Source organism: Sprattus sprattus, assembly GCF_963457725.1.
Source record: "Sprattus sprattus genome assembly, chromosome: 9".
Classification (NCBI taxonomy): domain Eukaryota; kingdom Metazoa; phylum Chordata; class Actinopteri; order Clupeiformes; family Clupeidae; genus Sprattus; species Sprattus sprattus.
The window spans coordinates 12,055,663-12,071,106 of NC_137928.1; the positions used below are offsets into that span (position 1 = coordinate 12,055,663).

The 15,444-nt window shown below is 43.7% G+C and overlaps 1 protein-coding gene across 4 annotated transcripts; it reads left to right on the top strand.

Annotated features, from left to right (window-relative positions):
* The first annotated feature begins 1,846 nt into the window (after window positions 1-1,846).
* LOC308370565 (spartin-like) lies at window positions 1,847-11,861 on the top strand. Of its 4 annotated transcripts, none has more exons than XM_080845228.1 (8): window positions 1,847-1,983; window positions 2,627-3,453; window positions 6,089-6,394; window positions 8,279-8,417; window positions 8,737-8,931; window positions 9,436-9,594; window positions 9,764-9,854; window positions 10,787-11,861. In XM_080845228.1, the coding sequence occupies exons 2-8, from the start codon at window positions 2,629-2,631 to the stop codon at window positions 11,028-11,030; spliced, it is 1,959 nt and encodes a 652-aa protein (XP_080701354.1). In that variant the 5' UTR covers window positions 1,847-1,983; window positions 2,627-2,628; the 3' UTR covers window positions 11,031-11,861. The 4 variants fall into 4 exon arrangements, with proteins under 4 accessions (XP_080701354.1, XP_080701356.1, XP_080701357.1 ...); XM_080845230.1 differs by having other exon boundaries at window positions 6,089-6,286; XM_080845231.1 differs by lacking the exon at window positions 10,787-11,861 and adding an exon at window positions 9,995-10,651.
* Window positions 11,862-15,444: the final 3,583 nt, after the last annotated feature.

A 15,444-nucleotide genomic window follows, 5' to 3' on the forward strand; every position in this document is an offset into this window, starting at 1 on the left:
AAGTTTTAAGGAACACATGATTGCTCTCATCTGAGCACTAGCCTACTCACAGACGAGCCAAATGAAAATATGACACGTGTACGAAATGTCACACTGGGTAATAACTTGTCAAATTTGCACAGGCCTTCCAAAGCTTCCATATGGATCTCAAAGTCTTTTTCGCTAGCATAAGATCACTAACCCTAAAAACTCACATAAGCGTGGATAATTTATTGACATTGGAAAAAATGTAAACTATCGCTGTAAGAATTCCTTCAAGATTTAATCATCCATTTTGACAGAAGAATTTACAGCCCATAACTACAAATATCAAACTGTCAGTAGATGATTTACACCTTTAGAAAAAAGGTTGACTTCAAAGAAATGTTGACGAGAATTACGGACAGGTTAATAATATCGGATCCCTAAGGATGATTGGTTATCACTCAGCTTGATCCAATCATTGTGAAGCTACAGGAGTCCTGTATAATGCCTGTTAGCAAGAAAACGCCATAATTTTTCCGTCTTTCTGACGTCAAATGTTCTCAAATGGCAGACTGTGTAGCACATGTTCTTGATTCAAACTGAGATTTGTCCCAAGTGAGTGTTTTTAACAAGTCTTCCCAGAACCCAGAAATTGCATTGTGTCAGATTGTTTCCACTTTTTTCTGTGTTTGGAAAAATGTGAATCAGTTCAGATTTCAGACTTCCCAGGGTACACTACAACTCTAGTTTATTGGGTTTGGACTTCAGTACTGTTTATGAGTGTTGAGTGAATTTGGGAACTTATCTCTGTATGTCACCTGTGCAAGTTGGACTAGTCTGATATTCCCTGTGAAAAGCTTTTGGGTAGTTATAGGCTACAGGAGAGACATGGCTTTATCAGCAGTAATTGACACTGTCTGTGAATGTTGAGGATGTTTTACTGCTGATGTAGAGTATGTAAATCTACATAATAGTCAACTATGTAAACAAGGGATTTCTGATTTGTGGGTGTGAGATATTTTATATGCATTTTTAAAACAGTATTTAGTCATTTGTTTTTGATGGCCTTGATTTTGAATTTGATTGTGCATCAAAATACTCAAGTTCAGTGACTTTGTATTTTGGGCTTTCACACAATATGTCAGCCTGTGTTCTTTGGCAGGGTGACATTGTGTATCTTCAGTGGATAACACTGCTAAAATGGCATTACTTGGCTTCTACATTACAAGTGTAGATATGAGTGTGTGCAACTCTGTCTAATTTAACACCATCAGACCAATTCAAAGGGAGTGTCTGAGTTGTTTGCACTCTACTGATTTAATGCTCTCAAAATCTGGGCTGATAAAAAAAAAACTGTATTGTATCTACAATGACATCATGGAGATAATGTACAACATTTGGTTTATTTTGGCCCATCCTTTGCCATGTTATTTACACACCACGATGTAGGTCTATAGGCAAGTCAACTTTGTTACTTTGTGTTTATTAATACAACCGGACGAGGGAGCCAAACATTTCCATCTTTCCTAAATTGAGTGATATTTATTTCTCTTGCATGCAAAATTCGGTCTACTCTTGAATATACAAAGATCTTAACTTGTGAAAACTTTTTTTCGAAATTGCTGTGTTATCTGAAAATTAAAGGCATTTGACGTTGTAGTCTGCTATACAATGTGAAAGCTGTGAACGCATACTTTTATTTTGACACAATGTATCCTTGTCTGGCGACATCTTAGCTTTTACGTGATTCGCTGATTTCCACACTGAATAATAGCCAGCGAATCCATGAGCACATTGTTGCCCCATTGTTGTTTACGTAACCAACTCACGGTGGCTTTCAAAACAAGTGCTTCTCCAGGGATGTATGAGTCATGCGATCCTATTTGACCACACTGGTCACCAATCAGTCTGATCGGGCGAGTGTGTCGTCTTATAACTAAAGAGGAGACGCTGTCAAAGGCATAGATCGTCGGCCGGTGGACTGAACATTGGTACTTGGCAAGCAACAGTGAGTTGACCGTGAGTTAATTAGCTCTCTTATGACTTGAATTTGTCCAGAAACACAACCTGTGAAAGTTGGCTACTTTTTCATTCAAAACTTGACCGTCTAACTAGCTAGTTGTAATTAGCTAGCTTGGTATTCAGCTTGCTAGTCATGTCAACAGACGCTGTTTTGATTCCTTGTCAAGCAACACATGAGGTTATTGGCTGAATCAGTTGGCTATAACTTCTTCCTTGTAATGTAAATGGATATTCTACCAACATGTGGTCTGTGCGAGGAAAATTGTTGTTACAGTAAGTTACTTAGTAGTTTAGCTTTGGCAACGTCACAGTATGCTAGCTAGCTCGAGACTATAGCTTGGTTGATTACCCTTTATTTGGGGAACTATTAAGGTGTTTCTCCAAGGATGAATGAAAGACTATACATGCTTATTTGGATCAACATCAAATGGCTTTTCAAGAGTATTAACACTTCTCTATGGTGAGATTGTTTTGTCTCAGACTTACTCGTATGATTACCCTCTGTATAAAAGACACAGTAGGACGGTCTCAGCTGTGTAATGTTAATCATTGAAACGTCAGAGTGATGGTCAAAGTCATAACTGTAGTCAGTCATTGTAACTGCGCTATAAATCAAGTAATTTCTTTCGACCTCTTGCAGGTATGGAGCAAGCCAAACAGGAGGCTTTTGACAAAGCCCGGCTGCAGGTCATCCAGGATGGCTACGAGCAGGCTTTCGAGTGCATCAATCAGGGTCTGTCGGAGGACGAAGCCGGGCAGCGAGCTCATGCTCTGGAACTCTACCGGCAGGGCCGGCAGCACCTCCTGCGGTCCATCAGCGTGCCCTCGCAGGGCGTGGAGTGCGTGGGCAGCTCCTGGGACTCAGCCCGGCAGATGCAGCAGAAGATGCAGGAGACCCTGAACAACATCACCACACGCCTGGCTGTCCTGGATACATCAGGGGAGCCTGAGGGTCCGGCTGGTGCCCCTGTTGGGAATGGGGCCTCCTCTCAGGGGCTGTACCCTCATCTGCCCAAAGAGAAGCCGTCACGGCCTCTTCCCCCTCAGGTGGCGTGCGCCAGTGGCCAGCCGGCTGGTGCCTCCTCAGGTAAAGGCAGTGGAGCTCCTCTCCCGATGTCTCCCACAGCTCCAGCGTCCCCATCCCAGCGGCTCCAAGGCGACCTCCCCCCTGTATACTCCCCCCAGGCTGCCGACGGTCACATGTCCATCTCCTACGGCACGGACGCTGGGGAGCGGTCCCTGGTGGGGGATGAGTTCTACAACCACGCGCCCAACGTGCCTCCGTCACCCCAGAGCCTGGGGGAGGAAGGCGAGGAGGTGTTCTTCCTGCCCCACGGGGTGCAGATCTTCTTTGTGACGCCCGAGGGGCATGTGAGCGCGCCCTCGTACCCGGGGTACCTGCGAATCGTCAAGTTCACCAACGAGAGTTCCGAGAGGATGCCACACCGTCCACCTGCCTTCCTGCAGGTGAGATAAAAACATGACTGGGTGAGGTGGGAGCTCAGGGAAATGAGTTTGCATACCAGAGTGATTAGCATCAAGCTGTAGAATACACCATGCTGTTGCATTATTTAGTGAACAGCAAGAGGGATCACTGAACATCAATATATGCAGTAGACTAAGACTTAAATAATACAAATCCAGTACTATCCAGAAACGGTGTAGCATCAGATAAGAATAACCTCTAGGAATGGGATGATGGAATTTGGAATGTGTCCAGAGCTGCAGAACTCCATAGTCCTACTATCTCAACACATGTGCAGTGCGTAATTATGTAATTACAACTGTTTACCGCCTGTCAGCTGATAGAAACCAACTTTCCCTGGGCTTTTCCCAGCCCTTACCCTGTAACCTACTACGCTCTCCCATATCCCCCCCGCCCCCTCTCTTTCTCTGGCTCTCCCTCCATTGCTTATCAGGCCTATCTCTGTCCCCTGAGCTGGGGATCATGTGAGTGCTTACTCATTTGCTGCTCCTAATCCATTAGCACTTCTGGGATGTGATGTCATGCCAGAGGGGGGGAAAGCCCTTAACCTAACTACTGTATGAGGGCATAGGAAGCCGCCATCACGAGTTGACTGATTCTACTCTGCTGATAAGAGTTCCAAAGCACTGTAACGCCGTCCTATTACAAACACACACACACACACACACCCACCCCATATAACTTGATAATAAAACTTTGGCCTGGTCGCACTCACAAGGTGCTGATAATAGGCAAAGGCAGGCCGTCCCACTAGGGCTTGTCAGTGTGGTGTTGGAATATGCAATGGATATGTACACGTTGTAAACCCTCACGGGCGGCTGATAGGCTACTATCTGTCTCATGTATCCAACAGAAAGCAGTTGTGCTGGAGGAAACCAAAGCACAGTAACCTTTCACCAGTGTGTCAGAGGAGCTCAAGCACGATCAACACCGGCTTGTTATTCTGAGTGCTCCGTTAGATAGGCTGTTGTTGGCACTCTAGCTCTTTGCACAACACTGGGCAGCATTTTCATATGACCCCCCCTCCCCCGCTTTTAAGCCAGTTTAAAAAAAAAGCCCCAATAAAAGTCCCTTACTTCTAAAGGGGCAACTGAGTGAAGATGATTTGCTTGAATTAGTTATGGCCTGGTGGAGTAGTCACATAAAATGGATGTATTTATGGCCAGGATTTTCCACATTGAGCTGCAGCCGTGGCTGTTTGCTTCAGGCTGGTTTCCTGATGCTCCAACAACTGTCTGTTCTGATGGCTTTCTCAGGCCTGTGGGCACAAGTCGTTCCTGACTCCCAGCTGAGAGCCAGACAGATAGTTCGTCTTCCACAGGCTTTCTGGCTGGCTGGATGGATGGATGGATAGATGGATGGTTGGGTGGATAGGTGGGTAAAGTCACTTCTTCCACGCCACTATCGTGATGTAGATCTGCCCGTATCCTTTAATCCTGCTGTCAGCAGGCAGTCAGGAGCCGAGAAGAAAATGGACATGGATTCCGTCCAGCAACCATGATTTAGCCACTTACACACTGAGCCGGGTGCATGAACTCTCTCTCTCTCTCTCTCTCTCTCTCTCTCTCTCTCTCTCTATCTATCTATCTATCTATCTATCTATCTATCTATCTATCTCTCTCTCTCACACTCACACTCTCTCTCACTGACATTCATTCACCTGTGCTTTCTCCTTTCACTCTCTCTGTATATTACTCTCCATGTGTATGTGGTCCCTTAGTCTCTCCCTTTCTTAGTTAGGGGAAAATAGAAATGCCTTTTATTTCCCTGTCACAGGGCAAATGTTTGCTTTGTAATGTCATCATGATAAATGCTGCTTTTCTATCTGTTGACCTTGAGATTTAAAGCCCATTGCACGTCTTGATCTTGTGATTTAGTTGAGAGATTCATGATGTCTCTGCACGGCAACCACAATATCACTCTCCTCTTTCTCATTGTGTTCAAGTGAGATCTTTGAAGGATGTTAGGCCCTTGTATTAGTTGAACTGATCTGTTGTAAACAATGTGTATTGTGATGTTGATAACCCTCCCCAGAGGCAAGCAAATAGTCAGGTTACATATTTTCTCATGGATTTATGATCCGCTGTCTGGCGGAATGCTTCAGATTATTAAGAATAAATATTAAGGATTCGTGAGCAGAAGTGTGCCTTAATTGAAGATGTGCACTTCTGTGTGTAATTTCTAGGTGGATGCAAATTGTTCTTGTTTTTCCAGTTATTTGCTTCCTGCTCTTGCGGTTAGATTTATCTCCGATCATTCCTGAATGAATCAGCTCAAGGGGTGTGTCAGTAGAGATTAGTATCAAATTACCAGACCTAAACGAGACCAGAAAACACAAATTCACCATACATCCATCATCCTACACTGTACATAGCTGAATTGGATTGTTTGTATTGTATCATATTGTCTGTATATATTGTTTGTAATTATTGTAAATATGAGAGAGCTGCAAGATCCCAGAATTTCCCCACGGGATTATAAAAGTATTTATCTATCTATCTATCTAGCTAAATGAATCATAGAAATAGTTAGAGCTGTGCGAGGGTGCAAACTACTCAAACATCAGTTGTCATCACCTGCCTCTGCCTCTTCCTCTTCCTGTGTCTGGTTGTGCAGGTGTGTGACTGGCTCTACCCTCTGATGGCCACCGACTCGCCGGTCCTGCTCTGCAACACGGGTGTGTTCATGTTCCCGGACATGATGGCGCCGCAGCCGGGCTCGTACGTGGGGGTGGTGCTGTCGTCTGAGCTGCCCCTAGCCGAGCGCGAGCTCTTCTGCGACCTGCTCACGCAGCTGACCGACCTCCGAGTGCAGGTGAGCGACGTCGGTGCCCCCCCGCTCACTGTCCAGGGGTCGCCCGCTGGTTCCGGCAGAACCACCACCACCACCATCGCCCCTGCCCCCCCTCTCCCACCCAAACAGGTGCGGTATCATCGCGGTAAAACGCACGCCGAAATGTCGTCACAGAGCACCCTCTGCAAACAATCAACCCCGCATGTTCACAGCGGCTCCTAACTCCAATCACCGGGCGGCTGGATTGTCCTCTTCCGCTTTGGTTCTGATGTGCACCCCTGTCTTTGCCTGTCTGTCTGTTTGCCTGTCTGTCTGTTTGTCTGACTGACTGGATTTGATTCCACTTGATTTGATGTGATGTGAACATACGCTTGTGCTGCTTTTGTCCTTTCCAGGTCACAGGGGTGTTTGAGAAATTGAGAGATATGTTTAAACAGGTACTAATGGGAACACCAGGAATGCCACTGAAATTCCAAGTGTTGGGTCACAGGGCTTGGTTGAACTCAAAGACCTTTTTCTGTAATCTCAGAGACACGTCTGTATTACCTCATGAAAAGGTGGATATTACTAAAATCTTAATCCAGTTCTGTCAAATCAGACTCCTCTCTCACTCTCAGGAGAGAGACTTACATTTTTGCGTTGGTTTCAGGACCATTTTATTTATACTGTGTCATAGTAAAGAATAAGGCTTTCAAAAGTACATCATATCTTATATAGATCATTGATCCTAGCCCATGAGTAGAGTACAACTGAAGAACGGGAGTAGTACTTCAGATGCTCTCCGAATAGTTTCATCCCAACGTACTTGGAATTTCACGTGGTATTCCCAGCGTTCCACTCTGAACGGCCATGCTTACTACTCCAATGCAAAACATAGCGGCGCCTAAATGGAGAACTTCTAGTCAAAGATGGGCAGAGCTATGCTGGCCATGCACATAGAGAGAGAGGGAAAGAGTGAGGTATGGAAAGGGGGAGGCAGTGAGAAAGAGAAGGTGAAAGATGGAGAGAAAAGAGTGAGAGAGAGTGTGGAGGGCTGCCTGTTACTTAGCTCTGTGGTCTTCACCTCAGCACTCTGGAGGATTTGGGCCCAGCAGGGGATAAAGGCATTACTGAGCTGTAATGCCCTTGGCCCGCCAGGTGCCACCTCATTCTGCAAGTCATGCCTGAATGGATAGAATGTAAGTGAATGGAGTGATGTAAAGAAAGAAGGGGAGAGAGAGTAGGAGAGGGGAAGGAGAGAACCGATCAACATGCTCAAACAGATCTTAGGGCAGGTGCTCTGTACTTTTCATTTATTCATTTCATTTATTTTCCTATATTATACCCCCGCCCCCCCCCCCCCCCCCCCCCCCCCCCCAAAAACAAACATTATCCCAAGGGAATCCACATAGCCAACCACTGAATGCTTGATGGTGTTTTTAACCGCAGAGACTGATTTGGAACAGGCATCACGTAAAGCATTGCGATACTGAATCCCTAAATCGAGCAGGCAGCTGGCTCAAGATTGGGAAAGCATGTGGGGGTTTAGGGAAGGGAACGGCCACTGTGGCCTCTGTTCTTCCCAAACGAGCCAAAGAACAACAGAACAGTCCGTTCCATTGTTTTGGGCACAGCACGGCCTTGCGCCCGCTCCTTGTGACCGCTCCGTAATCACAAGAAGCGCGGCTGGAAAAAAACAAACAGCATTGAGTGGAAGAGATGACAGGGCAGGAGAACGGAGCACGTCACTCTAGCCTGCCAGTACGGAAAGCTCTAATGACTGCAGGTGGAAAACTATGAGCAGTAGAAAAACATCAGCTGCAGAACAGCTGCCCTCGTCCTGGCCCTTTTGCTTTTGCTTTTACTGTGGCTCTGATGAAGTAAGCATAAGATGATGCTATGCTATGCTATGCTATGCTATGACGGCGCACCTAGAAGAGCCCTGCAGCTGTGTGTTGAAGCTGTTGTGCCTGTTGCCATGTTCTCGAGCGGGTCTCTAAGGGTTGGGTGGTTGCTGCTGTCCTCCTCCCACAGGCCCCAGGGGCGGAGGCGGATGTCATCAACCTTGGCCAGAAGGTGCCCCTGCAGACCCCGGAGTCCGCAACGCCCCCCGAAGGAGACGAGAGGACACTGCCCGAGTGGAGCGAGAAGGTGGCCCACGGCATCCTCACAGGTGAGGGACGGGCGAGACGTATCTCTGGGAAGTGTTTCTTTAAAGGGCTCAACTGATGTAGGCACACTCTTAAGCTCACTGGATACGTTTCTAGATGATTCCATATCAAATGGACAAAAAATAGTGGAATTGAACCGAAGTCTCCCACATTAGCATGTTTATATATCATTTATAGATACAGAATACAAGGTATGCCTAAACATATCGTATATATTTGATAAGATGATGCCATTATAAAATTACAATGAGTAGAGAAGATTAGACCGGTGTGGAGTAATTCAGTTGAACTAAATGTAATTTCTGTGTGTTCTGCTGATAGGGGCCTCATGGCTGAGCTGGGGCCTGGTGAAGGGGGCGGAGTACACGGGGAAGGCCATCAATGTAGGAGCCTCCAAACTGCGGGAACACATCACCCCTGAGGACAAGCCCACCCACGTCAGCCCCGGCGTCACCAAGAGCCTGCAGGTGGCCAAGCAGGCCACCGGCGGAGCCGTCAAAGTCAGCCAGTTTCTTGGTAAGCCCATGCTGAGCGCGGAGACTGGGAAGCAGGGTTAGGAACGACAACGCTAGAGACTGCCTGCTCTTCGTCCCTGTCCATGATTTGCAGAAGCAATAATTATTGTGAGGGAAAAAATTATGGGTTGAGATTCCTGTGTTTGCCAGAGACAAATATTTTAAACTCTGTTTTGCAATGTCAGTAACTGGCAAAGAAAAGTTTCATTATAAGGAAATGTAGCATTTATTGTCAAAAACAATTGTTTGAATTGGTTAGAGGTGTCTAAACATGTAAAATGGGGTGTAAATAACTGAGGGGAATGTGTAAAACATTTTGTCATTGAAAATAACATTGTTGATGTTGAAGACTCTCTATGTAAGCTATTGATATCAGCAGGTAAAGGATGTCCCCAGCTCATCATTCCAGTACTGCTGTAGAGCAGTTTCTATTCTATTAGTGAAAGTGGATGCTGATGTTTGTTTGTGTATTTGTTTGTTTGTTTGTTTGTTTTGTGGTTGGCAGTGGATGGGGTGTGCACGGTGGCAGGCTGCGTTGGGCGAGAGCTGGCGCCCCATGTGAAAAAACACGGGAGCAAACTGATCCCGGAGTCTATGAAGAAAGACAAGGACGGCCGCTCAAACATGGACGGAGCCATGGTGGTGGCTGCCAGTGGCGTTCAAGGTACAACAGCACCACCTACTGGTGACCTTACTGTAGTGAAGACACGCATTGCTCATCTGACCTTAATCTGTCAAGGTAATACTCAACCATTTGAACCTAGAGGCATATTTAAATGCTAATATTTGTCTTTCGTTGTGTGTTTGTGTCTGCTTGCCTGTTTAATGCACAGGTTTTGCTACGGTGTGGACAGGCTTGGAAGTGGCAGCTAAAGATATCGCAAAAAATGTTGGATCAGAGACGGTCACCACAGTCAAACACAAGTGAGAACTTTGACCGTCTAGTAAGGTTGCTTTTTGTTGTTGCTTAACCATGAACATTTGCTCGCTGGCTTACGTGTAATGCTCATGTACTTTAATCAAAACAATACGTGCTCACAATACCTTTTCCCATTCACTTACAGATGGGGTCTAGATGCGGCCCTAGACCCTCCAGTACAGAAGTAGCTCCTATTCCCTCTGTCCTTTATTCAATTAAAACGATTAAATGCCAAATCAACCCGTCATTGCAACAGGCATGGCTCAGGCTTATGTGCAATGCCTCTAATTGGCTATTTGGGTAATGCAGTGAGTCACTGGTTGGCGTGACGATGAGTGATGTGCTTCTGCGTGTGCTGCCTAGCTTGGCTGTGCTCACCGCTCTGCTAATCACAACAACTAATTGATGTTGAGTTGTCTGACTTTACTCAATCTGTCAGGCACAGAGGCTTCAGTAGGCGGTTCACAGTCTGACAAGTTGGATTGGTGTTTGTGGTTGGTTTTAAAATCCCACATGCTGCAGTTGCAGATGATGGCATCTGAAATGAGAATACCGCTATCCCTAGATAAATTAATTAATACATTAATTGTTGGGTATTAATTATTTAGCTTTTTCATTATCTAATAATATGCCTTTCCTGAAATTTGGGATGCCTACAATTTGAAGGATTTTTGTTCAATGAACGGACGTTTTTACCCCTCTGCTGGAGGTTTTTCTAGTGACCGTTTCACACAGGCATCAACACAGACAAAGGTTTGATGGCTTTGCATGTGCTAATCCACACTCTCTCTTTCTCTGTCCTCTTCTCTCTTTAACCCACCACGGGCTTCTCTTCATCTCATCACCGCTTTCTGCTTTCCCTCTTTTTCCCCTCCACTGCTGCTATCTCACCCCCTCCCCCCCTCCCCTACCTCCCTTCTGGCCATGCGCGGTGAAGGTACGGGGCAGAGGCTGGACAGGCCACCGACCACGCCGTCAACTCGGCCATTAACGTGGGCATGACCGCCTTCAACATTGAGAACCTGGGCATCAAGGCCATGGTGAAGAAGACAGGCAAGCAGACGGCTGTCGCCATTCTGGAGGACTACAAGATCCAGGAGGGGCCTGGACCATCGAAACTAGTCACAAAACCAGCCGTGAAACCAGTCGCGAAACCCCAGAAAGACCCCAAAAAGTCATGAATATCTCTTCACAACCTCACTTCCCTTATGGTTGTGCTATTACTCCAGAGAGCCTTAATATATATCTATATATCAGTATAGTAATTATAAAATCTTTATCTATATTCATATTTTATGAAGATATATTTATTTTAAAAAGACATTTATTTATATTACTCAAATATTTTCTATTTGCCTACTACACCTATTTTGCTGATATGGATTTTAAAAATTTAAAATGTCTTACTGCGGTTTGATATCACATCCTGGAGCACTTTAGCACTTGTTATGACGAAGGAAGGACCAGTAAGATTTTTTTTTTTTTTTCTTGTCTTTTTTTTTTTTGTCTACACTGTTTTTGGTAAAGTATGAAGAGGGATCATGGGCAAAATTATGTTTTTAAAATGTTGTGAGACCACCATATAAAGTCAGGATAACTACTGACACCTGATTGCGATAGCTTTGGTACTCTGACAGGGACAAACGGTAACTACGGTAACGTTAACTACATGTTCTAGAGCCTTAAAACATTTCAGGTTTAATGGACCGATATCACCACTAACACCTCTCTTTAGTCCTCACTGTAAATTAAACACTGACATTAGAAGTGTTCTTCTCATTCTCACTGATAAAACTGACGACATTTGAAATAGCTGCCTAGTGAACATGAGTTGGACCCTAGAACCTGACATTTTTAACATTTTTAAGCTGGCTTTTTAACCTGTGAAGAAAAATGTGACTTAGCACAGTTGATGTGTTGTCTCTCATTACAAACACACTTACAGATGTGTGCTTAAATAGTTATTCCTGAACTGCAATGTTGTGTCCACTAAATATGATCATCATCCACGCGACGTGTTGCTAAATTGAAAGCCTCTTGAAGGTGAAGGTATAATAAACATGTCAAACTGTTTGAACACACAATTGTTTGGTGAGCTTTTTTAATAGTTATATGTAATATAGTCAAACTGCACATTACTTCTCCTTTACATAGTATGACATATTTGATAGCAGTCAGGGTAAATTGACACAATTTCTGTCATGTGACCCTAAATTTAGTTTCCATCTTGCTTTGGAAGAAAGATTAGAGAAAGAACCATGTTGAAATGGTAAGCATATTTTTTTCATGATTTCTTTTTAGGCACATCAGGTATAATGAGTCAAATAATTTATCTCAATTTAATAAGTTATATCAGACATTAAACTGGCCCTGTGTTAGAAAATGTTGCTCTGGGTTACTAACATCTTTCCCAAAAATGGTAGCTGTTGGGCGAAATGAGCCGGAAAATGTGGGGTACGATGAACCACCGGTTTGCATAAAATTAAGTAAGTCAAATATTTGGTAATGAAATCAGTGTTGCATACAACAATGAATTAAAGATGACCTATAGTATGACATTTCACATTTTAGATGTAGCATAACAGCAGCCTTGCTACATAAAGGGGCATTTTGTGTAAGTGACATCTTAAGTGTTTATGCCATTGGTTACAAAGTTTGCGATTATCAGCTTACCCTCTTAACTGGATCAACCTACCCTTAACATGTTTTTGGTACCCCATTTGAATTAGGCCCACTACTAAGGCTTAAATTGATTGCACACATCCTGAACTTGAACCTCCTGAACTTAAGCTTTCGTTTTCTCATGTTCCCTTGCCTATAGGTCAACTAAAGTAAACAAAAACACTCATCTTACCCCACTCTCCCCTATTTGCTTCCTAATTAGGCTCCTGCGATTGCAATGGAAGGGGGTGAACCAGTAATAACTATATATGAAATGGTTCGGATTTGTCAGTAGATAGTTAGATAGATGGATACTTTATTAATCCTGTGGGAAATTTCGGTCATCCATAGTAACTTATACACTTATGCACTTGTGCGACTCACAGACATATACATACATAAGTCACATACACATAGGGAGAACATGTTCACAGGGAGCGGGGTGTCTACAGATAGAGGAATGGATCTGACCCTATGGTTCATTATGCATATATTGGGAAGATTGCAAAGTTCAAAATTAGGAGGTGTTCAAAATGTTCAGTTCAATTCCTTGTCATTTGATTCAGATGTACAGTGTAGACCCATTGACCCAACTGCGCAAGTTTTGAAATTGTGCATATTTGATCACTAGAATGTAGTTTATTCAAGACCCTCAAACTGTCATTGAAGAGTGTGTGCACCACCTAGTGGTCATAATGTATCAAAGAAACAGAAGTCCCACTATGGCACTCATAACACACGTGTCATATTGTTATAACACCAGCCTACAGAATTATACAGTCATATACACCCGTGGATGTTAACATAAATCGTTTTTAGTTTTTACTTATTCGTTTTTACACAAATAGTGCGACAATGTATGCATCCAGCATCTCTTTGACACAACTGAATGGAACCTCCGCTCAGATGTTTGCATCCACAGCCTGACTTCCTTGCAGTAGTTGCTAATGATAAAATGTCTTCAGCTCAGAAATAAATTAGAGTTGCCCACTTTCTAACAAATCCTTCTGCAGATTACATAGGCCACTTACTGATCCAGTGCGGACGTGATGGAAGTCATGTCCAACACTCTACTATGTGTCTGACACACTTCTGGGCTGATCCTCTCTGCAGTCAGATGGTCACATTTTGACAACACAGATCTCTTGCTCTAATCCCTCCCATCATTCTACCAACAGTGTCTAAACCGTTGAGAACATTTGGCAACATTAAGTTGAAATGTTGATGCCGGGTTTTTTTTAGGCAGGTGCCCTCTAGAGCTACAGAACGATCTCAGAACTTGCTATCCCAGTCGACTTGTAGTCAGTAAAACCACCAGATGATGGATATGTAGACTGATTCGTAATGTGAAACTCATTACCTCATGTTTTGACATTGACATGTCAGCAGTTGTGTCATGCTTTCTAATGTTTCATAATTGCCAAAACAGCTATAAAGAATTACTGTAATTGTACTGTGGATTTTCAACACTTTAATATTTAGAAAATACCCTTCAATAGGCATCCCCTCTCATGTAAATCCACAGATAATGGTTTACCAATAGCAGTAGATAACTAATTTATTTGCAGTAAACCTTATTTTCTGTCAAGGTGTGGTCTAAGTTCATCACATCTTGACAGGTTCAGTCACTAGTATCCAGGAACATAATACTAATGTTTCTGTTTTGCTCAACTGCTCAAACTGCTCATACTACTATTTTTTGAGCGACATGACCTGACTGGCTATTCCTGAGCTTGATGCACAACTGCAAAGCTTCTGTAAGAGAGCAGTCCACGTGGAGTTTAACCAAGGAGGTAACGTAAGGCTTATCTCCCGATATTGTCCAGTATTGTTTTGTCTGCATTTATATCGAATTGTTGACATTTCAGATGTTAACTTAGGTCTGTTTCATTAAGTCAGGTTTCTAAAATAAGCGAAGCAGATGGTGTAGCTAACAGCAAAGTTGTTAAAGTAGCATTCCGGAGCAATTGCTAATCGCTACCGATATGCTAGCGGCTAAAACTAACACATTTCTTGAAATGTGCTGACAGTAGAAAGTGGCTTCAGGCAAACCTACATTTAGCAGTAATATGCCTACGGACCCTGGTATGGCAATGGCACAGAGGCGATTCTCCATATTAGAAGTAATTGTAGCGTCCCAATTTTTTTCAAACTGTTATTTTAAGGTACAACTGCTTATCCTAACCCTAATCCTGAAGTATAATTGTTGCATACTGTAACTGTTACTTTAACAATTGAACAGATTCATCTGACTCCAGCAGCATTATGACCTTAAAAATTAAAGAACAGGTTCAGCTGACTCCAGTCTCCACATTTTACTGTGCTGGCTTTGACATTATGACAAACTAGTTACTCAACGACTGTCCTTACACAGTCAAACATCAAGCAAGTGCAACACAAGACAAAGCAAGACGGCAAATAAGCTACTTACTAGATCAGCAGAAAGTAAACAAGTCAGGCCGGCGGGCTGCGGCAGGCAAAACTACAGAACGCAGTTATATGCCTATGCTATGGCAATGGCACGGAGGCGATTCTCCATATTAAAAGTCATTGTAGCGCCCCAAAATTTTTTTAAGCTGTTATTTTAAGGTTAAACTACTTATCCTAACCCTAATCCTGAAGTATAATTGTTGCAGAATGGGGCTTTAAGAAGGCACAATAGGATAATGAATCACACTTCCTGGTTTCTGTATTCCCTAATCATTTCTGAACATCATAACGCTCAAAATAAATATTGTTATCGATGCAACGCCACAATTGGAGAAATGTAGGAATGGATCAGGACACCACAAACAACATAGAAAAGCTCCCAAATATGTACAAACACAAGTTTAACAAACTCACACACCAACCACACACATAGGTAAACCAGCCATGGGAGAGAGGAGATGAGCCACCACACACACATGAACACATACACCCCCAGTATCCAGA

What these genes read in the sequence shown, in the direction of transcription:
- LOC308370565 (XM_080845228.1), top strand. Translation starts at nt 2,629, where the DNA reads ATGGAGCAAGCCAAACAGGAGGCTTTTGACAAAGCCCGGCTGCAGGTC. An exon ending in GTCCACCTGCCTTCCTGCAG is followed by an intron (nt 3,454 to 6,088) that starts GTGAGATAAAAA and finishes CTGGTTGTGCAG; the next exon opens with GTGTGTGACTGGCTCTACCC. An exon ending in GGCTGCCAGTGGCGTTCAAG is followed by an intron (nt 9,595 to 9,763) that starts GTACAACAGCAC and finishes TTTAATGCACAG; the next exon opens with GTTTTGCTACGGTGTGGACA.